Below are 25,458 nucleotides of genomic sequence, written 5' to 3'. Positions count from 1 at the left end.
TAATCCATGAGCTAATGAGCCAGATGACTGAGGCAGTACCACTAAAGGAAGAAAGGAGATCAAGAAAGAAGGGTGTGGGGCTTCCCTGGTGGTGCAGTGGTTGAGAGTCCACCTGCCGATGCAGGGGACACGGGTTCGTGCCCCGGTCCGGGAGGATCCCACATGCCGCGGAGCGGCTGGGCCCGTGAGCCATAGCTGCTGGGCCTGCACGTCTCCTCAACGGGAGAGGCCACAACAGTGAGAGGCCCGCGTACTGCAAAAAAAAAAAAAGAAAAAAAGAAGGGTGTGACAGAAAACAGCACAGGGAGCAGTCACACTCTTTTCTGGCTGGCCCCCTGAGGCCAAGAAGGAACTTTATGGTGGGTGGGCCAGTGTCTCCCTATGTCCAGAGCAGCAACGTGAACAAGCAGCCTTCAAGAGCTGGACCCCGTGGCTTCCTCCACTCAGCCAACTCGTGTCTGGGATTTCCTCTCCCAAGGAGAGGGTTAGGGCTCTCAACTTCCGGGGAAGGAGGAGGACTGGATTCTAGCCCATGTCAGGAATTCCTGACAGCGCAGTCTGCTGACTTCCCTCTACTGACACCAGGGGTTCTCAACCTCAGCTGCCTAAAAATCACACAGGGAGCTGGAAGAACCCGGATTCCCAGGCATCCTCCAAAATTCCGATTCAGTAGGTCTGCAATAGAACCAAGAAACTGAAAAAAATTTTATTTAGTTTTATTTAAGTAGTGTTAAATAGAAAAGGATGTACACAGTGAAAAGTATATCTCTCTCCAACCCTAGCTCCTAGACCCCAGTTCTCTCTAGAGGAAGTTTCACGTCTAGCCTTTGGGAGGTATTAAATAAGTATGTGCATATATATCTTTTAAGAATTGTGAGGGGACTTCCCTGGTGGCGCAGTGGTTAAGAATCTGCCTGCCAATGCAGGGGACTTGGGTTCGAGCCCTGGTCCGGGAAGATCCCACATGCCGCGGGGCAGGTTAAGCCCGTGCGCCACAACTACCGAGTCTGTGCTCTAGAGCCCATGCGCCACAACTACTGAGCCCATGCGCCACGACTACTGAAGCCCGCGCGTCTAGAGCCCGTGCTCTGCAACAAGAGAAGCCACCGCAGTGAGAAGCCTGCGCACCCCAACGAAGAGTAGCCCCCGCTCGCCGCAACTAGAGAAAGCCTGCGTGCAGCAACGAAGACCCAACACAGCCAAAAAGAAAAAAAAAAAAAGAATTGTGAGATATTCATCCATTCGTGTATAACGATGTGTAACACATAACTACAGTCTTATACCTAGGTGAAGAAATAGGACAGGGCCAGGGTTTTGGGAGCCCATCTTACACTGGGCCCTGTCAAACACACCTCCTCTGCCCTGCCTGGTAACCACCATCCTAATCTGGGTAGTAATCATTCACTTGCTCTTCATAGCTGTGCAGCTGTGAATGCTCTCCCAAATGATGTATTGTTAGCTCAGCCTAACTCTTGAATTTTATATTGTTGAAATCATATTGCAGACATTCTTCTGTGATTTTCTTTTTTCACACATTTTAAGAATCATCCATACTGATGTGTATGGCTACAGGTTGTTTACTTTCACTGTTATATAGTAGTCTATTGCACGAGTGCACCACAATTTATCCAGTCTACCACTGGTGGACATTTGGGTTGTTTCAAGCTTCTGGCTGTTGGAAAAAAAATGCCGAAATGAAAGTTCTGGTACATGAGTCCTGATGCACAGAAGCACACATTTCTGTATGGTCTACACCTGGAATGGAATTGCCGGGACACAGGGTATGCATATCAACAGTAGACCATCTACACTTGGTATTGTCAGTGTTGAAGTTTTGCCAATCAAATGAATATATAATGGTATTTCATTATGCTTTTAGTTTGCATTCCCATCATAATTAATGAGCATCTTTTCAAATATTAGTTGGCCATTTGAGTTTCCTCTATTTTGAAGTGCCTGTTCAAGGCTTTTAACCATTTTTCTATTACATTTTTTTAAACTAAGTTTTATACCTAGTACACTCCGAGAAGAAATTACTTTTATTTATTTAGGCTGCTCCGGGTCTTAGTTGCAGCACGCGGGATCTTTGCTGCAGCATGCGGGCTCTTAGTTGCGGCATACAGGATCTAGTTCCCCCACCAGGGATCGAACACGGGCCCCCTGCATTGGGAGCGTGGAGCCTTACCCACTGGACCACCAGGGAAGTCTTCTATTACATTTTTGAACTTTTTTGTTTTTTACTGTTTTGTCAGATTTCTTTATGTATTCTTTATGTATTTCTTTGTTGATTATGTGTTCTGAAAATCTTCTCCCACTTCGTGGCTTTTCTCTTCACTCATTGGAGCATTTCTTATTTTGAAGTAATTTCAGACTTACAGAAAAGCTGCAAAAGTAATACGCTTCATCTAGCTTCCCCTAATGTTAAAAACATATAATCACAGTACAATGATCATGATCAGGACATAAATGCTAATATCGTATTAAATAAGATTACAACTTTATTTGAATTTCACTTTATGTCCTTTTTCTATTCCAGGACCCCACATTGCATTTAGTTGTTGGGTCTACTTAATCCTCTGACAATCTGTGACAGTTCCTCATTCTTTCCTTAATTTTCGTGTCCTTGACACTTGAGATGAGTACTGGTCAGGTGTTTTGTAGAATGTCTCTCAGTTTGGGTTTGTCTGATGTTTTCTCATGGATCAGGATTAGGTCTTTTTGACAAGACTGCCACAGAAGTGATGTGTCCTTCTCAGTGTATCACATTAAGGGGGTACCTGATGTTAATAATGTCCTATTACTGGTGATGTTAACCTTGATCACTTGGCTAAGTGTTGTCTACTGGGTATCTCCACTATTGAGTTACTATTTTTACCTTTGTACAATGATTGATAAACATAATGGGGGAGATACTTTGAGACTATGATGCCGCATTTCAAATCTTCAAATCTCTGCCCACAATAATTTGCCTGTGACAGTTATTACTGCGGTGTTTGCCTAAAGATGATTTTGTATTTTGCTTACTCTGCTTGTGAACTGGAATTCTTCCATACAGAAGAGCTCACTCTTCTCCCCCATTTATTTTTATCAATATAGAGTCATGGATACTTATTTCATTCTATGAGTAATAATTAAATATTTAAAAATTTTTGTTCAGATTGTTCCAGCTTTTCACCATTAGGAGCTGCCTCAGTTGGCTCCTCCATCTTCTTTACATACCCTCATCCTTTTACAAGGATTTATTTTCTGGCTCCCCAAGATCATCTTTAATATTCCTTGTGCAGCCCTGGAATGAATCACTTCTTCAAGGAGCTCTGATTTCTCTTATTGGAGAAAGAGTATAGGAACCAAGTTCTGGGTGCTAGGTGTTATCATAGCTACTCTCAGGGGCCCTCTCAAGGAAGTGTTTGTGTGTGTGTGTGTACATTAGCACACATACACATCTGTGTTTATTTCTATATCTATACATCTATTAAAAATCAGTTCACCCTGACACCTTCCATTCCATTTTAACACCATTAAAGCCCATTCTAGTCATCCCCATTTCCTTAGTTGTAACTTCTTTCTCCAACAGTTTAATGCATTTTCTGTTTATTATTTCAGTTTCTGTAGGTCAGAAGTCTGGCACAGCATACTAGGTTCTCTGCTGCCTTCTCATCTGGAGGCTTGGCTGAGGAGGGATCTGTCTCCATGCTCCCTTGGCTTGTTGGCAGATTCATTTCTTTATGGCTATAGAATTCCTAGCAGCTTGCTTTTTCAAACCCAGCAATGGAAAGAGAGCTTCAAGTCCATGACCTCTAGACTCTCTTTCAAAGGGCTTGCCTGATTGGTCAGTCCCATCCAGGAGACTATTTGCATCTTAAAATCAGCCGATTAGGGACTGTAATTACATCTGCAAAGTCCCTTCACCTTTGCCATATTCTGCTGGTTAGAAGCAACCACTGCACTGGTTCAGCCTTCACCGAAGGAAAAGGGATTACAGAAGCTGTGACTCACTAGGGGTCACTTTAGGGTGTGTCTGCCTCATGGGGTGTGTTCAGTCCTAATATACACAATGACATTATACAAAATGACAGAATTATTAACTCATACCTCTGTGAGCAACAGATTACTACTAGATTATTTGTGCACAGTTCATCTTAGCCTTATGGTACCCAGTCAAAATACTAATTTCCAGTTACTTAATTCTTTTCGTCCCAATTCCCTTTAGTGTGGTTATGTTATCATTTGTAATAGGTCCAGTTGTAATTGGTTCCTATTTGGGGTTCCTCCTTCACCCAACACACACCCTGGTTGATTTTCATTTTTTATTTTGGGAGGTGTTGGAAGCATTACTATGGTTCTAAAAGCCAAAGCTATACAAAAGTGATACTCATAAGTATTCCTCCTTCCTCACCCCCATGAACCTGTTTTACCTGCCCTCTGAAGATTTCATTTCCCGTTTATTCTTCCTATGTTTTGTACAAATGAGCAGATACATGCGGGTTTTCTTACATCTTCTTCCTTGCATGGAGGGTATCTTACTCTAGATACTCATTTGCACTTTTACACTTCAGAGCCTCAGAAATCACTCCAAATCAGTTCACAGATCTTGTTCTTTTTTTTTTTTTTTTTTTAATTGATGTGCATTGACCTCCATTGTGCAATGAACCACACAGTATTTTCAACTATTCTCCTGTGTGTAAACATCTGGTGGTTCCTAATATTTTACATTTTACAGACAGTGAATATTCTTCTGGTCAGTACAGATTCAAACAAAGGAGCAGATAATCTTAGGCCATAGGTCAAACTGTGAAACCCTGACATACCCATCCCTCACAAGCCACCTTTGCTTCTGACTCATCTACGTTAGATTCCACGCAGTCATTGCCCTTGAGATGTGATGGAGCTGCTAATAGATTCCTTTGACATTCCAGCCACCTTGTAAGTGGACCTTTTTAAACACTCTTCTCAGCAACAACCATTCACCTGCCACTCCAGGTTAGGCTCTTTCATTTCAAGCTGCTCCATCCCAAGACAACTTTCATGACCTTATTTTCATCTTTGGAGTGACCCCTCTTCTTCACCCCTGCCTCCAATCTTTTCATCTCAGCTGAGAGTCTCAAGAGATGATAAAAATGTCTTGAAATAATAAGCTATAGTTCTAGAATGCTTATCTTCCCCAAGGATCCATTAATATAGGAGTTATTCTCTGTGCTTCCTATTCAAGTATTCTGAATGTTTACTGGCCTATTTAAACTACAGTGCCACAGGAATCCCCTGGCTGTCCAGTGGTTAGGACTCGGCGCTTTCACTGTCCCGGCCCAGGCTCAATCCCTAGTCGAGGAACTAAGATCCCACAAGCCGAGTGGTGTGGCAAAAACAATCAAACAAACAAAAAAACCAAAAAACACTACAGTGCCACAATAGGGGGTATCAGTGGACCTCAGGGATGTCCATATTGTCCTGAAATGTTTATGTAAGATTGTGTCTGCATTTATCTGGAAGAGGAGAGAGGAGCTATTAAGAATTCACCAAGCTTGCTTTAAAAAGGCTAAGAACCAGTGTATTAAATTCTATATTTGTTTTTTTTTTTTTGCGGTACGTGGGCCTCTCACTGCTGTGGCCTCTCCCGCTGCGGAGCACAGGCTCCAGACACGCAGGCTCAGCGGCCATGGCTCACGGGCCCAGCCGCTCCGCGGCATGTGGGATCTTCCCGGACCGGGGCACGAACCCGTGTCCCCTGCATCGGCAGGCGGACTCTCAACCACTGCGCCACCAGGGAAGCCCCTCTATATTTGTTTTTTAATACAGATTGGCTGGAGGGAAAAGGCTCTGGCTGCGGGTCATCCTGAAATTCATGTTCACGTAAATGATTATTCATTTTAGATGAAAAATGTTAATATGCTAGTTTATGCAAGTTTAAAAAAATATTTTAAGTGCTGTACAGCAGGAACTAACACAACACTGTAAATCAAATATACTCCAATAAAAATTAGTTTAAATAAAGTATTTAAAGTGCATATTAAATATATCTTTCGGACAAGTAAAACTAAAAAGCAAGTACTTTAAGTAAGTTGTATGTGGTTTTAAGACTAATGACCATAAAGACAAAAATAAGAGAATCTGACAAACGTGAAGTTAAAGCACATTTTATTTACTGACGGATTAAAAACCATAACGCCAGGTAGTGCAAAATACACCACTGAACCCAATCACAAAGATCTGGTGTTAGTACACAATGTTTAAGCAATGCTACACTTATTTTTGGCAAAGTGCTGTATGGTTTAGTCTGTGTAGAAAACTGACAATCTATGAACTAATCAGTATAAAAACCTTCTATAAAAACAGAAAAACAATATTTAGACAGTGGCTCAAGAAAACAAGCTGCCATTTGTGCATAGATTGATGTACAGTATATAACCTAATCAAATGTCCCTTTTGAGTTTTCAAGTTGTCGAAAAAAAACTGTGTCCAGAAACACATCCAGAAGGCACATGGTACAACCTACAAATACTCTTCAGTCTCTAGAACTGATGCCCTGCCCTTGAAAAGCAAATGTGTTCACAATTTTACTTGAGAAAAAAACAAACAAAAACAAAAATCCAAAGCCACTTAAAAAACACACACACAATTACTGATTAAGGTTCCACACCTCTGGAGGAAAACACAACCAAAACGCAAGCAAAACCACTCATACACAGCAAGCCTGGAAACACACACATCCAACCTCCCCAAGTACTGGTTTGGTTTTTAGAAGCCCTCCTAGAAAACAAATACTAAAACTTCAGGCAAATACTGAGCAAAATTGGGCATTTAACAATGACACAATTTAAAAAAATGTTTTAAGGAAAATTCTCAGTGACACACAAAAGAATATCCACTTAAGCTGCCTTCCTTGGAACAGTAACTTCTCGTCCCACATAAAGGATACTGTTGCAAATAGGAAAAGATATCCTTATCTGTATGCTTTCCAGGACCTCTTTCTCCACCCCAAACCACTGTAACTGGTGTCACATTTCAAGTGAAATTGGTACATGGCAAGGCTGACACCACTATATGTTTTCTAAATAAAGCATTTTATATAAAACTTTAAGCATTAAGTAGATAAGGATGCCATTTATAATAATCAACAGGGCCGATGGCAGTGAACGTATCCATGATAGTAGCCCAACTTTTTAAAGAATTTAACCAGTATGTATGGGACTTATAAAATAAAAAGATAATTTTAAGGTAACATTACAAACATATGCTAGTATCTCCAGTACAAGGAGCAGTCTCTTAACTGATTCTAAAAACAAAAACTAATACTTGGAAACTCTTAAACTTTCTCCACTAAGCTATTTAAATTTAAATGTCTATCTTCTAGTTGGAGTCCTTCAGTTTTTTTGTTTGTTTGTTTCCAACTCAAAGAAAATGAGAATAAGAAAGATACCCTTCTTTGCTCTCTTTTCTTAAAGAGTATATAAGACAATGTATTTCCTTGAGGAGGAAGAGAAATAGCAAAGACACCCAGATTCAAGGAAGACATAGAGATTACAAACCAGTGTACTACACAAATTTGAGAAGTAAAAACATTAGGCAATGCTGAATGGCCCTCTCTCAAGTTTTAAGTAAACTGTCATCTCACCAGAATCAAAGTACTGATACAACATGGAAGGTATGTAAACAGGAACAGTTTGCATGGGAACTGAAAACATGCACAGGAAATGAATGTTAAAAAAGCTCCCTGGAACAGTAAGTAAAAAATCCAATCACTTTGCACCTTCTGCCAAAAATTCCCCACCCACCCAAACATATATTATAAATTGCCACAGAAGATAAATAACGGGTGGTTAATCTTCAACTTACGGTGCAGTGCATAATCAAACTAAGTGAAGAAGAAAAAGTAATAAACATAGGATATACATTCTAAAATGTTTTATTAACAAAAAACGCAAACTTTGAGAAACATGGTGCATTATAAAAACTAAGAAATTCATGAAACACTGCTGTGTGCACCACATATTCCAGACTTTTTCCAAGTAACATCCTATATTATCAGTTTAGAAACAGAGCACTAAATTCAAAGGGGTCTTATTTCTCACTGCTTACATGTTTAAGGAATATGCACTAAAGCACATTGTAAACCACTAATATTTACAATAGCAAAAATAATAAACTTATAATAAGCTGCATTTCAGCCATGTTTCAAAGAAAACAGTCAACATCACTCTGTTATTATTGGTCTTAATGTCTCGCACATAGTAGATCCCTAACAAACACCCAATGACCAAGAACTTCAACTGCATTATATAACCACTTTCTTTAATGCTTACATGTGCCAATTTTAGACAGAAACCTTAGGTACTGATACAGAAACGACAGTATGATATCACGGATGGTGTGTGGTAACCCTTACACTGAAAAAACATCGCAAAGACTGAAATCATTTGTTTTCCAGGTACAAAGCATAAAAAAACTTGGCCCAAATAAGGCAAACAAAAAGTCAGTAACTGACAGAGATGTAAATGTATTTAAGGTATTAGGAAATCTGAAAAAATAATAGTAAAAAAAAAAGACCATTGCAGTTTTATATACAAATCTGTTCATGCTGCCAAACAAATTCTCATGGCTGAACTTCTTTAACTCGTGAGGTACTAACAACTTGCATTTAATATATGAAAAAAGAGACCCCCATGTATTCAGAGGCTTACATCTATGCTCAAGTTAGCAACATACGGCCCTTTAACAGTCACGGTAGAAAACATACACACCTCCATGAAAACTCTACCTTATCTCCCAACTCTGGTAAACACAAGTAGTAGCAAAATAACTTCTAGCTCAGTTTGACAAAAGTTTACAGACTTGGCCTCTTATTAGAAAACAAATAAATAAAGGGGTAGCTGAAATGGAAGGGGACTAAGGAGGGAAGGGGGATCTAGACTCTTGTTCTAAAGAGACATTCCTGGCCCTTCGGCACAGCCAGTGGACGAACGACCTACCACCACCATCTCACTAAGCTATTTGAACCTCTCCCGACTCCACATACCCCAGTCTAGTCAGAAAAGAGCACAGCTCTCCGCTCAAAAAAAATCTCCCATGGTTCCCTGCATCCAACTGCTACAGGGTTACTGAAGAATATACTAACACTTCACATAACTATATGCTGCTTTTGCCCTTGACAACACCGTATAGCGGTGTACTTATTTAATTAGGGTTGCAGAGGAGATGGAAAAATAAGCTATTTGATTATGAAGGTGATAGTACTGCTCTGTCTATGTAGAATGTGCTTTGGATTGTAAATACGTTGAACTTAATTTCAGAGGGAGCTGGTGAGAGTGCAGATGGCTCAGCGAAACCCATTAACAGCTGCTAAAAAATAAAAGTGAGTGGCCAGAGGTAAGGAAATCGATTTCCTCTGCGCCGAGTGAACTGGCCTCTGTGTGAAAGAAGCCCCGCCCCGGCTTCATTAACATCGCCTCTGAGGAGCAGCTGTGGCAGAGGAGTTGCCGCAGCCGCAGCCCCACCCCCATCACCAGTCTCGGCAGAGAGGCCCCTGGAAATTCACGCAAGGATCAGTTCTCGGCAGTCCCACTTCAAGTCAGTACACAGTCCTCCCAACAACTGTGAGGGCGGTACGTACCACTGCTCCCCCACTGGTGGAGGAAACAGAGGCCAAAGTGGTTAAAGATTTTGCCCGAAGCCCGAGTTAAAACAAAAATATGAAAACTCAAGGAAGCCAACCTGTCACCCTTCATTTAGATGCTATGAAGAGATGTCACCAGGGATCCCCTTCACCCTTGCTTGCCACTCGGCAGGACAGTCTCCGTGGCAGAGGATCTATCACTGCATCAGAAATATAAAGCCTCTCTCTTCCCTTGGGCACATATAAATAGGAAGTCACTCAAGTGCTCGGACAAGTACTTCTGAATTTACAGCTGATGTGAGGTGGCGAGTAGCCAGAGCTGGCAGGAAAGAATCCAAGCAACTTAAACAGTAGACCAATGGGTTAGTTATGGACACACATTTTTTCAAATATAATTTCACAGGTCTAATTTAATCCCTCTGCACGTGAGACGAGTGCTGTTGTCCCACGATGCCTGTAATGTCTGTACCATGTCACACAGTCACATCGGAATCACTGAATGTACTGTTCGCTAACACTTAATGTACCTGAATTCCAAAATGAACTGTATGGCTAATCTGGGAAATAAAAAACCCATACAACACAGAAATATATCAAGTTTTCTTCCAAAAGAAAGTTCAGCCATAATTCCATTATTATCTGCGGCAACCACATCACTTGTTAATGCTCATGTTAGTGTGTAAAAATGTATTCGCTATATACAGAAAAGATTATCAAGTACTGGTCAATAAAGTGTACGGCTGACCCTGAGAATAAATTTCTGCTTACTCAAAAGATTGATTAATACCAAATAAAATGAAATTGAAAGGTGCCTATTCTCGTACTTGGGAAGAAATCTCTTTGAATTGCTAACTTGTGTACACCGTAATAGATTTAAAGACATTCTCAAACACTAAACACTGTAACTGTATTGATATGTTTCCAAAAATATTCTGAAAAGATTTACAAAAAAGTAAATGTTAAGAGCAAGGCATTACGTGATACACAGCATGTAAATCTGGTCTTCAAGATAGTGTCTACGCATACCGATAAAACTGTGTGACTGGTCATCAGTTGTCTGTAAAGAGACAGCATACTCATCGTCCATACACACACATGCACACACATATGCACAAGCCAAGAGAAACCAACCAAACACACTTGAAATTCTTAGTAATTGTACTGACGTGGGCAGGGCTGATGGACAGCCCAGCCATTGTGCTTGATTTGCCGAGAGTGGCAATCCCTGGTAAGATTTTGGCGACGAAGGCTATTTCTGTTCAGAGACTGTCTTTCACTGTGTTCTTTTATCCACTGGGAAGGGCGAAAGCTCTTGGGTTGCTCCAGAAAAGCTGTATGAGCAGCGAGAGCTGCAACATAGCAATGAATGTGCTGCCCCATTTCATTCTGAGCTTCCACTCTGAAACAGAAAAAAATGGGGATGTATTAAGCAACAGAGTATGTTATTAATGAGACTGAAAAAGCTACCTGGCAACTCAATTTGCGACACTAATTTGTTTATGGTTGAATGAGAGCTTAGTGTCTCATGGCTGACAGACAAGCTTATATCAGTCAGTGACCACTGACTGATTGAAAGTTGGAGAAGCCAACTTTCAATCGAAATACGCCATAGAATCCACAGGTGGTTAATTAAGTGGGCTGTACTTTTTTAAAAATGCTTTACACTTTGAGTGAATCTCAGTTATACACCAAACGCATTTATATAAGCTTCCTAGGAGGGGAACTAACGTGTTTTAATTCTCACTGCAACCTTAAAAGGAAACTGTATTAACTCCCAGGTTTTACTGATCCGAAAACTCAGGCTCAGAGAGGTTAAGGGCACAATTACTAACTGACTCAACCAATGTTCCAACATAGGCCACACTCCGAAGACCATGGTTATGAGGCAGGGTTGATACTGATGCACTGCGCCAATAGCACCTTCACAGATGTTTTCTGTCTGTTAAGTAAAATGTTCTAGGTAACAAGCTTTAAATCTGTATTTACTAGAAACATGCATAAGGAAATTCTACTCATTTAAAATTCTCAGTAAGAAGCTACCTGCTTATTACAGAAAACAATCCTAAGTTTTAAATTTATATCACAACAGGGCACATTTTGTAATGGCATTTGCATAGCAATGTCATAAAAACCCTTAGGGAGAACACAATCTTAAAATATGGCTACAAAGCACATAATTATTATAGGTTTTCTATATTAAAAGCTAATCAATAGATCTAAACTATATTTACACATAATGAAGAACTTCAAGATTTTTAAGGGTTATTTTACACAGGAAAGGCAGTTATATATTCTGCCTATAACCACTAGAGGAAAACACAATGATCTTTTAATATATTGTTTTTATTAAATGGTAGAATTAAAGCAGGTCACATTAAGAAACTAATAGAGAGCAGTGAAAATAAAGACAGTGGTTTCTAAAAGGTGGGTGCCTTGAGTCCTTCGCCTCCCTGCTCAGACTGATACACATATCACACGGTCTCAAAGGGAATATACTTACTCTGTGCCAGTGAGTCTTATAAGCAGCTTTTCCTGGCCCTACAAATGTTAAATGGTGAACTATTAAATCACTAGTAAGGTTTAAAATGCTATTTAATTTTACTATTAGTATGTGGTCAACTTTTCTTTATTATAACTGGTTTACTATGGGTCATTAAAGGCACATGTATTACTTAATTCAAGATTATGATAGCACATAAACCTTCACAAACAATATTTATAAAGGCTAAAATGCAATAAAGTACATACTCTGAAGCCCATCTTTAATTATGAAGCACCTTACTTTTATGTGCTTTATGGTAATCTCTTCAAGGATAGACAGGATGGAAACAATCTAACTTTTGAAAGATATATGATTTATTTCTTGCTCAGAAAATACAAATATTTACTACAGAGCCATCCTCCTAATTTTGGTGACATCTTATTTCTATCTTGATTTAGTGGGCCTTTCTTATAAGAATTTCAAATCCAAATATAAAGATGTTAAAAAAATTAATTATTATAAAACTATAATAATTTGCAGTACTTTCTTATGTTCAAAAAGAATTCATATAAAATTGTGTTCATTTGATCCTTTATGTTTAACTACCCTATGTGTTATATCGAAACATATAACAAGATACAGTAACAAACAAGATACAAAAAAATGAACATTCTCACTGCATCAAAACTGCAAACACATAACCAGATGCAGTGCAAGGTCCTGAACTGGATGCTGGTTTGGACAAACTAGATGAAATATTCTGGACTCTAGCGGGCAAATCTGAGAATGGTCTGTGTAGTTGACGAAGTAAAATTTTACTGGAAAAAAAGGTAGAGATCATTGCCTAAGGAAGCAGATTATAAAACAGTACATACAGCTTGATGCCATTTAGGTTAAAATGGTGTATGTACCTGTGCATGGGCACATTCAGAAAAAACAATCTGGAAGGATATGACCTAGAGTCTTAACAGTGTTCATCTCTTGGCAGTGAGAACGTCATTTAAAATTTTTTTGCATTTTCTAATTTTCTGTAGTGCCTATGTACTGCTTCTATAATAAGTTGTCCACAAAGCTGCTGAATACGTATATGTATACACACACAATTAAAACAAAATACTGAAACGTAAATATACAAATGTTACTAATTTAGAGGGGCTATTAATCATGGTAAATTCTCAAGTGGAATTCCTCAAAGATGAGATCAAAATCAGGGTGGAAAGAATTTCTAAGAACTGAAGAAATTAATTTGCATCAACTGTAAAGCAATTAAATCAATACCACCTCCAAAAAATTATATTTTAAACTTTTGTTGGAATGCCTGAAACATTAACCTCTTGATAAATTTATAGTGTGGAATACAGTGCCAGTTAAAGTAACATTTCCCATCAAAGATCTTACCCAGTATAAAGCCTGGGTTAACTATATAAGCAAATTGTTTTTCAATTTGGTACAAGTGTATGTTTATCCTCATTCAAGATCATCTACAATATTGAGACTTGACAGTGCAGCAAACTCCGGTAAAGTTAACAAATTAAGGAGCTGCCTGGGCTTTTGTTTATATTTGGCAAACAGGAAATAGAAGATATATACAGTGGTCTAGTTAGTAGAGTTGGAGGCTGGACAATCCCAAAAGAGGCCTTTTGGATGACAGCATGAACCACAATTCACCTGTTCCCTTGACAGGTACTAAGGGAACTAAGTCAGTACCAGCATCCTGCAAATACTTTATTACCATAGGAAACCTTCCACTAACATGCATCACGGACTAGCTGGACTTTGAGCTAATTAACGTGGCCATGGGTTTTATTTTAGTGGGTGGGAGCGATCTTGAGTATAGTCTCTGAATGAAGGCCACAGACTGTGAGTTTGTTTTGGAACACATCACTGACCAGGCACCCTCCCTGAACCTTTCCAGGCCCTCAACCTATCTGCCATTCGAGCAGAGCCTTTCAGACCACTTGGGACACCCATGTAACAGCAAAACATGGTTTGGGTATGAAATCTTTCCTCCGTAAGGCAGATAACAACCCTCCGAGCAAAATGTTCTGGTAAATCTGCCGTTTTACTTCATGCTTGAGATTCCTCAGGTTTTAAGGTTCAGCGCCATTTGACGTGACCTAGTTAGGACTACTTGGAAGATCATAAGAGATTTATTTTAAGATATACTATTCTTGTCGGATTTGATGCCCCAAATAATCCAGTCTATAAAGTGCCAGAGTTATACTCTAAGATACTGAGCAGAAAGGCCAGTCTTTTCCTTCCATTCAGTAGCATGATTTTATAAATGACACAGCTCTCCATTACGTGACTGGGGCCATGCTATAACTCACTTTTTTGAAAATCTAAAAGGAATAAGTTTTTTCATACCATCAACTGCCTTGTGCACTAGGCATAGACTTTCATGAATCTCTCTAAGATTGCTTTGCATCTTCTAAAAACTCAGCTTTGAACTGTAGTAGAAATAAATAAAATGCATACTAAACAGACTGTCTGTGGAGAGAGCAACGTACCTGGGACTGCTTGGGTTATGAAATTCCTCAGTCCCACAGTGGGCCTCACTGAGGCTGGGGCAGGGGTTATGCACAGCATAGACAGACATGCTGGGGTGTTCGATGAGAAGGTCTTCCATAGGACTGGTCTCCACCTTGATGGTGGTTAATCCACCTGCAGTAAAACACGGGGGAGGGGTGATAAACCAGCTCTCCTCCATCGGACAGGACTCAAACTGGAGGAAGCAGGAATCACTTGTATCAGTTAAGCACTCAAGAGACGCGGGTAAACAGGAAAAGACTGAAGGGTGCTCGGTAGGTGACTCTTCACTGATGTCTTCTTCTTCCTCGTCTTCTGCTGCTGAGAAACCAGTGCAAGTGTCTAGATCGTAGTCCACACACGTCGTTGAAGTCCCACGGGATAGGAGTATCACATTGATATCACATCAGAGCACAGAAAAAGAAGAGATGATGCTGTTAGCTGATGCTCACATTCCTCCCTTTACTTAGGTCAGAAACAAAACCATTCATATTCACTCATAATGATTATAATTTCTCAGCACCTAGTATGTGTGTGCGTGTGTGTGTGTCGGGGGGGTGTGTATCACTGTATGGGATGGATTATGTTGGTTTTGCAGGAACAGTTTTTAAGACTGTTTCTATTCTGCTGAGTAAACACATAATGCGCCAAATGGGTTACTGCTTGTCTAGTATGAGGATTTTCTATTAAAGTGCCTCTGATTTGATCAGGGTGTAAGAGCTGCAAAACTGCAGTCTGACATCAAACAATTTCCCTGACTGATGATCTGGCACAGAATGCTTCCTGCAAATTTTTTAGACAAATTCTTGTTTATTTACTTTTAAGGCTTAAAAACCTTCAGAGTTACTGGCTTACTTATGCAAAAACTAGAGGCAAGAGTTTCCACTTTTGCTGTGATGATTAACGGCGAAGAACGCCCTTACCTATGAAGTCAACAAGGATCCATTCATCATCTTCTTTCTCACTAAATTCTGGTTCTTGGTTGGAAGAAGTATTGACTTCACCCACAAACATTTTATTCAGTCTCTGAAACATTGTTAAGGCAAGACTGAGACTTTGGCTGGATGTCTTTATAGCTGAGATTTCAAAAACCGGTCTTCTGTCAGCCTGATGGCACTGACAGGGGATTAAAGTGCACAAGTTGCTTATTCAACTTAGGCGAGAAGCAAGAAGAGTCATTATCCCTAAAATAAAACAGAAAAAGAAGGTTATTTCAAATCAGCACGTTTATGTAACACGTGTATGTGATTTTAAAATACACACACATATCCCCACCCTTAGAAAAAAGCACATGCCTTAGCCTACGGCTACGGCTCTTCCCTTCTTTCAAACACAAGATGTGCAATATCTCTTTTTTACAAACATTATGAATCGAGTACTCAAACACAACCTGTAAATATCTCAAAATGTGCAATAGAAGGGGTTGGTTCTTTTTCACATCTGTGCTATTTTCATAATAAGGGATAAATCTGAACAACGTATGTCAACTGAAATACTACTTTTCTGTAAGTAGAGCAAAGACTAGGTATTCATGGTCAACTGGCCAGAAGCTGCCAAATGAAGCCTGCAGTAGAGACCAGTGAGTGACCACTATCACGCCAGGCCCTCACCTTTCCCTGGCACCTGTTCTCCGCTCTGTTTTTGCATACGATCGTCAAGCACACCTAATTACATTTAAAATCTGTAAGTACTTTGACCTTCAAAACAATTCCTGCAGCTGGCATGGAGAAAGCACGCTGTAGAAAACTCAGGTGACCAGCAACTAGAACTGGAAACGACCACTGTGCCCGGGTTCAAATGCTGGCTCTGTGGCTTATGCCCTAAGAGTAAGGAAGTCACTATTTCAGGAGGCAATGGTTCTACCTCATGGAGTTCCCGTGAGTTCTAAATGAGGAACTCCAGCCTCATCTGATCTTCTTCCAGAGTTCCAGATTTATATATCCATTTCTGCCTGCCTACCCGATGGGCGTATCAAACCCCCAAAATAGCAAAGAGATCTTTTAATTTTCCCCTACAAACATACTCAGGCACACTTGCCCTTCACCCCCTACTCAGGAAGGAGAGGCAGCAGCATCCAGCAGTTATTCAGGCCAAAAGCCTAGCCCTTACCCTCGACTCCTTTTGATCCTTACCCCCGCACTCTACCCCTCATCCAAACTCCCAGCAAGTCCTGTTGACTCTAGCTGCACACTTGGCTCGAATCCACCTACTTCTCTCTACCACTCTCACCCTGGTTGAAGCCAACTGGTGTCTCTCCAGACTTTGCCAATCACCACTCCTAGACAGTCTCCCAGATCCTACTCTTGTCAAATGAGATAGTGCAGGCAACCTACTTAGCAAGGCACTTGGTACAAGATTCTCAGTCAATGTCAACTATTAGTCACAAATATTTGCTGAGCACCTATTACGGGTCAGGCCGAGCGCTCAGTGCAGCGGAGGCAGCAGTAGACAAGGCCCTCCCATGGCAAGTGCAACAACCCGGCATGATGAGTGCCACGTGAGGAGAAATACCGGTGCTCCTCAAATCCACACAGGCAGAGGTCAGGCAAGGACACCTGAAATCAATGACTTCAGTCGTGAATGGCTCAGAAGCTCAAGAACGGAGGAAGGAGAAAGAACACTGTGAAAATGTGCAGATTAAGTGAGAATGTGGCACCTTCTGTGTGGCTCAAGATCCAGGTGGACGGTCCTGAGAGCGGGCTCGGGGGCTAAGCAGGGACCAGATCCTGCAGGACATTGTAAGCCAGAAGTGAAGGGGAGGGAAAAGTCAAGGATGCCCCAGGTTTTTGGCCTGACCAACTGGGGGGATGGTGGGATAGTTCAGTGGAAGAGAAACACTGCAGAGGTACAGGCTGTGCACTCTGGACACACGGAATTGTGGAAATCTGCAAATCCCACACCGGGGATGTCTGGAAGGCAGCTGAGTACAGGACTCTGCAGTCCAAGAGCGTGGTGTCTGCTGGGGGCACAGATTTGAGAGTTATCAACACAGAGGGGATGACAGGAACCATAAGAGTGGGTGAGACCATCCAGGGAGTGTCAGTCTCGAATCCCTAACTTCGGACTCTTGACATTTCACTTGCAGGACAATCATCTTTAGCTGTAAATGTAGCTCGACTCTGTAGCTGACGAGGCTCCCGGTTCAGTTCTTCATGTGCACACTGCAGGCTACTGCCCACATGCAGTACTACAGATGTGTGCACAGACGGCATTGGAATACGTCTGTGGTCACAATCTGTCATCCTCAGCCATTCATTATGAAAAGCAGGTAAACAGGAAGTATCACTTGCATAACCAGTCTTCCTGAAACCCTTCCGGGAAGCAACATGGCCAGGAGTCTGGAGCTCTAGTACGGGAACACAAAGTCAGATTTATGTGCCATGTAAGAGAATTTAGAAGAAAAGCGGGCTGTGTAATTGGCCTGACATATCCCAAAAGATGACCTATCCCATGTGTAAAAAGCCGATGAGCTGATGGGCTGATGTGTAAATAAAGGTTTCGAGCATATATGCTAGGAGGGAAAAAATATTTTCAAAATCTTTTCCCCATTTCTCTTAAATTATGGAGGCATGTATTGGCCCCAACTACAATTCTGTGTCTGCTGACCCGGTTGGGAGAATAATGCCAATTCTCCAGAGTACAGGGCTGGACTCAGCCCCTGCACCAGTGAGAGCTGCTGGGTGGGGAGGGAGCACCCCACAGGAAAACCTTGCTCGTCTTGAGTGAGCCCTTATCCCCCAAAATGTGATGCCACATGAGGTAAGTCACTGGGGCCCAGGCCACTTAAGTGGCAGCTACAAGGCAGAAAACATGCTGGGGCCGCTGTGGTTGGGCAGCTGCAAGATCCCAACTGCAAACTGCACCCTCTGGCTGCCCCTCCAAAATCATAACATGGAAGCCAGGTTTTGCCTGGAACACATGCAGCTCTGCCACAGGAAAGGTGTCTCTGGAGGAGCTTTCCATGGGATGGCACAAGTCAATCTTTCGGTTTCCTGAAGTGAGGTTGGTCTAACTTTGCAAAGTTCCTTTGGCCCTGCTTTCTATAGCTGTCACAAAGCACCAGGAGCTGTTGGAGAGACCCCAATATACTAAAATTGTTCAGTGAGGTGGCTGCCAGGAATATTAGGTGAATGAACATTTAAAATGTGACTAGTGTGACTGAGAAACTAAATTTTTAATCTTATTTAATTTGGGATATATTAGGTTAAATAAAATATATAAATTAAATTAACTTCACCTATTTCTTTGCCCCTTTTTAATGTGGCTACTTAAAAATTTAAACATGCATATATATTTTTATTGGACAATACTGTTTTAGAAAAATCTTTCTAATGTCTTGATGGCCTATCCTCTCAATGACCCAGAGACTGTCCCTACCAAGGCACTGCTACTCTTGACCTTGGCTCCCACCCAGGAATGGAGGCTCTCCATGGGGCTGGTTCTATGTGGAGCTGAAAGGCACAGCAGAACTTCAGACTTCACTCCTCACCACATACCACTGACTTTTTCATATTCACAACTCTAGGACAATGATAAAACTAAAGTGAAAAATTCCAGAGAAAGCAAGTGTCCTAAGAGGACAAATTTACAAATACAGCTCTGCAATTTAGGAAAGAGGTAGAGGAATGAAGGCTAGGTTAGGTGGCGCTGCTGTTCTCTGGGGCACCTGCAAGCCTGGCAGTCTCACCCCAGTGGAGAAAAGAGACAAAGTGTCTGGTCCCCAGCATTTCAAGAAGGCAGCTTTGTCCCTCTTCTGCTTGGCTCAAAATACCTCCATTCCCTCCCTTTTAAAAAATGTCTTTTTCATTCTAAAATGAACCAAACCACATTTAGAAAGTTTGGAAAGTAAATAAGGAAACTAGTTATTATCCCATGCTTTGTTGCAATCATTGTTAACATACTGTACATTTTCTTCTACACAGTTTTTTTTATCACAATTGTAAGCTAATGCACGCACAATTTTGTATCCCGCTTTATTACCTAACATTTTATCATCAATGTTTTCTTTTTTTTTTAATCATCAATGTTTTCATATTTCATGAGTAGAAATGCTCTGTGGGCAGAGAAAGATGGCTGAGTTTAATATTTATGGGGTACAGCATTCTAGTTTGAGAACTCAGAAAAGGAGTTACTAGTCTGGAAGAGCTTGTTCGTGTGATTTATTTTCTCATTTTTGAGACAAGCAACCAACCTAGAGGCCGCATGGCTCGGGAGTTGGCCTGCTTTGTTTGGAATCTTGACTCGGCTCCCCGGAACCTGTGTGTACTTAGGATATATAGTAACTTCTCGGTGCCTCAGTTTTCTCAGGGTAGTGCCATTGTGAGGATTAAGTATGTATCACTTAAAAGCAGGCATACAGCAGGCACTTAGTAAAAACCACAAGTTCACTTCAAACCAGTTGTATGACTGTGAGCAAGTCACTTAGCATCCTTGGGTCTGAGTGTCTTTATCGACAAAATGTTTATATAATAATTAGAGGGCTTCCCTGGTGGCGCAGTGGTTGGGAGTCCGCCTGCTGATGCGGGGGACGGGGGTTCGTGCCCCGGTCCGGGAGGGTCCCGCGTGCCGCGGAGCGGCTGGGCCCGTGGGCCATGGCCGCTGGGCCTGTGCGTCCGGAGCCTGTTGCTACGCAACGGGAGCGGCCACAGCAGTGAGAGGTCCGCATACGGAAAAAAAAAAAAAAAAAAAAAAATTAGAGTTACAATTTACTGTATGCTTATTATGTGACAGACTTGAGGTACTTATTTGTCCCATTTGACTAATAAGGAAACTGAGGCTCAGAAATTAAGTAACTTGCTCAAAAGCGACAGAGCTGGTCAGCGCTAGGGCCAGCATTAGAGCGTGTGTCTGGTCCCAAGGGCCTTGCTCCCCCCTGCCCCCCACCCCCACCCCAGCACAGGATCTCTCAGGCTCCTTCCAGCCTCAACTCTGGCTCTACGAACTTCAGAGAACAGCACTTTTCTGTTGCTTTTGGCTGCCAGTAGGCGGCTCCAAAACATTTTAAATTAAAAAAAAAAAACAACAAAAAATACTCTGATGATTTAACTTCTAACTATGTGTACACTTGTGGCTTCTTGACAGTTTTGAAATATCAAGTGGCTAAATTAACACATCGTCATCAAAAAGCAGCCTCAAAATGATCGTTCTCTCACTAGTTTAGAAAAATAAACATGCTGATTCGAGAGATTCTAAATAAATTTTAAACTGCATTAAAACCAGGCCAAGAAAGTTGTCTTTGCTTGTTCCACTCTACCCAGCCTATTCAACTGGCTGCAAGTGGGTTATTCTCCCCGGGATCCACCAGGTTGCCTCTGAAGACTGAATGACAGCGGACAAAGACAGCAGTAAGTGGTAATTCACAGCCTGTTAACCTTAAATTTTGAAAGTGGGACCATTCCCAAGAGAGCTATGAGCAAGCGATGGAGCATTCACAAAAAAGAACAAAAGACAGGATGGAAAAACAAACGAGACCTTAGTCATAGAAATTAGTAAGGTCCTGGTTCCAGGCAGGAGCCTTTGAAAATTATGCTGCCAATTCAGGATTACAGTGGCTGTGACTTAAAAGCAAAAGCTTCCTAATGCTTTTCACATCTGCAATGAAATATATATTTCAATTACCAAGCAAGTGATTTCAAGATCTTGGGGCACCTCATTATTACCTCTGTTCAATGATCCCATGGGTCGCTTTCCATTCCCCTTTCCCAAAACTACTTTGTATTCAGAAAAGGTTCTTTTCCGAATGATGGAAGGGGGGGAGGGGAGCTCTTCCTAAATCTACTCTAACTGGAATTAACATAGAAGATAATGAGCAGGTGTAATTAGGAAATACAATAAAAACAAGGAATCCCTAAGTAAAATTCATCTGCAACTTTTTACAGAGAAAAACCAATTCCGTTTAACTGTCTGTGTGGTCTTGAGTAAGTTACTCAATCTCTCTGGGCCCTCAGGTTTCCTATGCGTAATACAGCCTACTTCAGAGGGTTACTGTGGGAATCAATTTGAGATAACGCATGTAAAGTCCTCACATAGTATATGGCACATGAGAAGCACCCAATCAGCGCGAGTGATCAAAACGATGAGGGTTTTAATTGTGATGGGCAGGGAAACTGCTCTTTCCACACGTGCAACCTCAAATAGTGATGTGGAAGATCGAGCAGGGTCAAGGAACATGCAACGGACAGGCGGACACTCGGCAGGCGCCGGTCGCCGGGTAACTGAGCCGCTGCGCTGCCGAGCGCGACCCTGCGCTGGGAGGGCTGCGGGAGGAGCAGCGGCGGCGCCGCGGGCCTGGGGGGGGATGCGTCCCGGGGCGGCGGCCGCGCTCGCTCCTCCGGAGCCGGGGGCTCCGACGCCGAGTCCTCAGCGGGCAGCTGCAGTCCAACGGCGGAGGGCAGGAGGAGGAGTGGAGGGGAGTGAGGAGGAGGAGAGAGAGGAGGAGGTCCCGCCGCGGCCAAGAAAACAGGCCACACTCTGGGGAGGAGGCAGAAACCGAACACCCAACCGCCGCCCCTCGCCGGGGCTTGGCCGGCCCGTGTCCGGGCGCCGCCTCCGCCCTCACCCTGGGACCAACGAGGGTCTGCCGAGCGGGTGGGCGGCCGGCCCGCGGTGGCGAGCGGAGGCAGCGGAGGCCGGGAGCGCACTGACTTACGTGGGCCCGACCAGCAGCCGGACGGGCGGCGAAGGCAGCGGGTGCCCGGCTTGGCGGGGACCGGCGGGAACCGGTGCGCTGGCGGCGCGGGGCGGCTGAGGTAGCTGCGGCTCCCGGACGGCGGGCGCGGGGCTCGGGGCGCGGGGCCGGTCCAGCCCTCTTGTGGCCGCGCCACTGGCCGCCGCCGGCCCGTCTCGCTCCTTTTGTTGTTGTGCAGCTTCGGAACAGCTGATCGGCCGCTGCGCCCGCCCGTCGGGCCCGCCCGCCGGGCAGCCCCGCCCCACCCCGCCCCGCCCCGCCCCGGGGCCGCGCCAGGTCCGGCCCACCAATCGGCGGCGCGGGGGCCCCGGGGCCGCCCTGCTAGAGGTTGCCACTAACGCACGTGACCTGGCGCCGAGCCGGGCGACGCTCTCGAGTTAGAAACAAGCCCGGGCAACAAAGCCCGGGCGCCGAGGGGATAGAAGAGGGGCGAGCGGAAGGGGGGGCGGGTAGAGGGGGTGGGGGTGGGAGCTGGTACTGGGGCGCCTGGGAGAGAGGAGAGGAGGGGCTGGGGGCGAACAAAAATGGGAACCCGCTGGAGTGTGAGGATGAACTGGAACTGGAAGGGAAGAGGAAGAGCCCCGGCCCCAGCTGTCCCTTTGGCCAAGTGAGGGGCCGAGCGTTTGGGGCGTAAAGGGACACAAAGTGTTTTATGCTCTGAGAGGAAAATTAAGGGCATTGAGGAGGGTGATGGAGGCCAAAGACTGTGACGCAGGCCCACTTAACTTCTTGGTCTTCTTAGGAGAGAAAGTCTGGGCTCCAGATACAGGGATGCCGCCCACCCAACCTCCTTTTTAAGACCAGGAGCCAGGCCCCACCTCGCTGTGGTAACTGACACTGGGAGCTGACTGAACTCGCCTACAAGCTCAGGATTCAACCCACAGGCCGGCGAGGCAGAAGAGGCCATCAGACCAGACCTGAAGGCAGAGACGTCAGGAGCCCAGAGGCCCTTTGCTCTGGAAGACGAGGAGCATCCTGGAGGAAGAAGAGTTAGGAGAGCGACTGCATCCAGGCTCTCCTGTGACCTAGGGAGCCCATGACCTCTATTCTGCTGTTTACGCAGTACAAACTGTGGGCATTCACACGACTGCCTACCTGCTCACCGGGTTATTTATATTGAGAGGAAAGTAAGATAGTGGGCTTGAAAATACTTTCCAAACCAGAACTCTGTACCCGTATAGATGGATTCACTGTCTGGCAAAGGCAAGGGAGTCATTTTGATGTGTCTCCACTCTTAGATGGATCTTGTATGGACTGAGATGTGGTTCTCTAACCTAGGGTGAAATTTATAGCGACCCTCAACAGGTGTATCATACATTAAGTATCTGAAACTATTTGACTCTCACATTCTGGCCCTCACAAGTATTCTGTGGTCAGTCTGCTTCCAACAATACTGGTTTTAAAGGGTGTAAATCAAAGTGCGGGGGATTGTCTGATACCCAGAAGTAATAACCAAAATTCGGGGGCCATTTGACTTTTTCTCAGAAAGTAGACCAAACGTTTAACTTGGATTTTAGGTTTTGGCTAATCCTAGTATTTTCTCTCAAATGTCACTGCTACATTAGGAGCCCCATAGTCTCTTGTTTCTTCTTAGCAATTCGTGAAGAGACCATCTTCCCATTCAGAACCCAGGCATGATGATAATTTTAAGGATCTAATTTTTAAGAGGTCACATTGAGACCTACCTTTTTCCAACTTGATAAAATTTATCACCATTAAAGACAATGTGAAAGCGTACAATGCCTTGTTATGACAGAGAAAACAATGTGAGGTAGATGATTCCAAAGATGGTCACAACAATATCACCATCATGAAGTGAAGTCTATTTTTTCTTCCCGTTGAATCTGGGCTGGCCCTGTAACTGCTTTGACCTATAGAATGTGGCAGAAATAATGTTTGAGGTCTCCCAAGACCAGACATTAAGCAAGCCTGAAAGCTTCTGCTTTGCAGTCTGGGGAAAGCCAGCCACCACATAAGAAGAGCCCACCATGTTGTGAGGAAGTCCAAGCTATGTGGAGGGACCACGTGGAAAGAGAGAGATGCCTGACTAGCCCCTAGATGTTCAGCCTGTCTCAGCTGAGGTACCAGACTTGTGAGTGAAAAAGCCCTCCAGGAAGGTTCAAGCCCAGCAGACACCACATGGAACAGAGATGAGCCATCCTCGCTGAGCCCCGCCAAAACTGCAGAATTGTGAGCAGATAAATGATTGTTGTTTTAAGGCACTAAATGTTGGGGGTGGGGGTGGTTTAAAAGCAGCAATAGGACACCAAAACACAAAGCTAAACAAGAGAAAGGCCCATAGCATACAGATCAACCTTCTGTAAACTTCACAAAGCAGAGTTTTGGGGATAATTTTTTTATCTTATCTCAGGAGTCATTTGCTTTCTGTTTACTCTCTTGCTGATTTATAATCGTCCCACCTGGTGCTTGTTTAGCCCAGTGTTATACCAAGGGTGGGAGGAGGGGGCGTGGGAGAAGTCTGCTTCTGAGGGAGGAGTATTTTATCAATGTACATTGTTTGGAACTGTTGGAGCATGAAAATAATAAAAAGCAAACTGAATTTTAGTCAGTTTTTTAATTGTTTTTATATTCTATACACACATACAGGCACACACGCACACACACAGAAATTCACTGCTTGTTGACTGCATGTAGAGTGGGTGGCTCCCATTGCCTTTCTCCTTGGTGTGCCACTGGTTTACATACATACATACAGTGAGACTCAGGAGTAATGTCATCTCCACAGCACAGAGCTGTCTGAACCCAACCAAACTGTCAAATCACACAGCCGCAAACCAGCCTCTTGTCTGTTGACTGACAAAGACTCAGCGGGGGAAGACCCAGTGAATCCAACCATCCTTTAATCCACAGGGTAATTCTCAGTGGGTTGCTATAGTACCCACTTCTAGACTGACCCCCTGCTGTGGGCGTGACCCTTTCCCCATCTGTCAGAGTCCTCCTGTCTGTTTTCCATGGAGCTCAATACACTGCCTTATCTACCCCAACAAAAGAGATTCAACCTCAAGTTTTGCTCTGAAGAACCACAGGGCAGGACCACATTTCTGCCAACATCCAGAAACAGTACAGCTAATACTCCTGCCTCCTGTTAACAAAGGGAGTCTATGGCCATTACCCTGCCAGTTGCATCAAGGC

General features: G+C 43.2%; 1 protein-coding gene across 7 annotated transcripts; it reads right to left on the bottom strand.

Moving 5' to 3' along the window:
* Window positions 1–6,115: 6,115 nt before the first annotated feature.
* TP53INP1 (tumor protein p53 inducible nuclear protein 1) lies at window positions 6,116–22,508 on the bottom strand. Of its 7 annotated transcripts, none has more exons than XM_089898893.1 (5): window positions 22,267–22,508; window positions 17,020–17,964; window positions 15,542–15,802; window positions 14,600–14,960; window positions 6,116–11,006 (listed from the first exon to the last, which is right to left on the bottom strand). In XM_089898893.1, the coding sequence occupies exons 3-5, from the start codon at window positions 15,651–15,653 to the stop codon at window positions 10,757–10,759; spliced, it is 723 nt and encodes a 240-aa protein (XP_089755019.1). In that variant the 5' UTR covers window positions 15,654–15,802; window positions 17,020–17,964; window positions 22,267–22,508; the 3' UTR covers window positions 6,116–10,756. The 7 variants fall into 7 exon arrangements, with proteins under 7 accessions (XP_089755019.1, XP_089755020.1, XP_022440474.1 ...); XM_089898894.1 differs by lacking the exon at window positions 22,267–22,508 and adding an exon at window positions 19,599–20,494; XM_022584768.2 differs by lacking the exon at window positions 17,020–17,964 and adding an exon at window positions 12,108–12,145 and having other exon boundaries at window positions 10,897–11,006.
* Between the last annotated feature and the right edge of the window lie 2,950 nt (window positions 22,509–25,458).

The sequence above is a fragment of the Delphinapterus leucas genome, chromosome 17, assembly GCF_059928025.1.
Source record: "Delphinapterus leucas isolate spDelLeu-1000000601 "Yukka" chromosome 17, BTC_Dleu_Yukka2, whole genome shotgun sequence".
NCBI classification, from domain to species: Eukaryota; Metazoa; Chordata; class Mammalia; order Artiodactyla; family Monodontidae; genus Delphinapterus; species Delphinapterus leucas.
The sequence above is the reverse complement of the archived record's forward strand: the minus strand, read 5'-3'. Positions and strand labels throughout refer to the sequence as shown.

Excerpts from the sequence above, each read along its gene's own strand:
- TP53INP1 (XM_089898893.1), bottom strand. The coding sequence starts at position 15,653 with ATGTTTCAGAGACTGAATAAAATGTTTGTGGGTGAAGTCAATACTTCT. Across the intron at positions 14,961-15,541 it reads GATCCTTGTTGACTTCATAG|ACACTTGCACTGGTTTCTCA; the intron begins GTAAGGGCGTTC and ends ACTACGATCTAG. Across the intron at positions 11,007-14,599 it reads CATAACCCAAGCAGTCCCAG|AGTGGAAGCTCAGAATGAAA; the intron begins GTACGTTGCTCT and ends TTTCTGTTTCAG.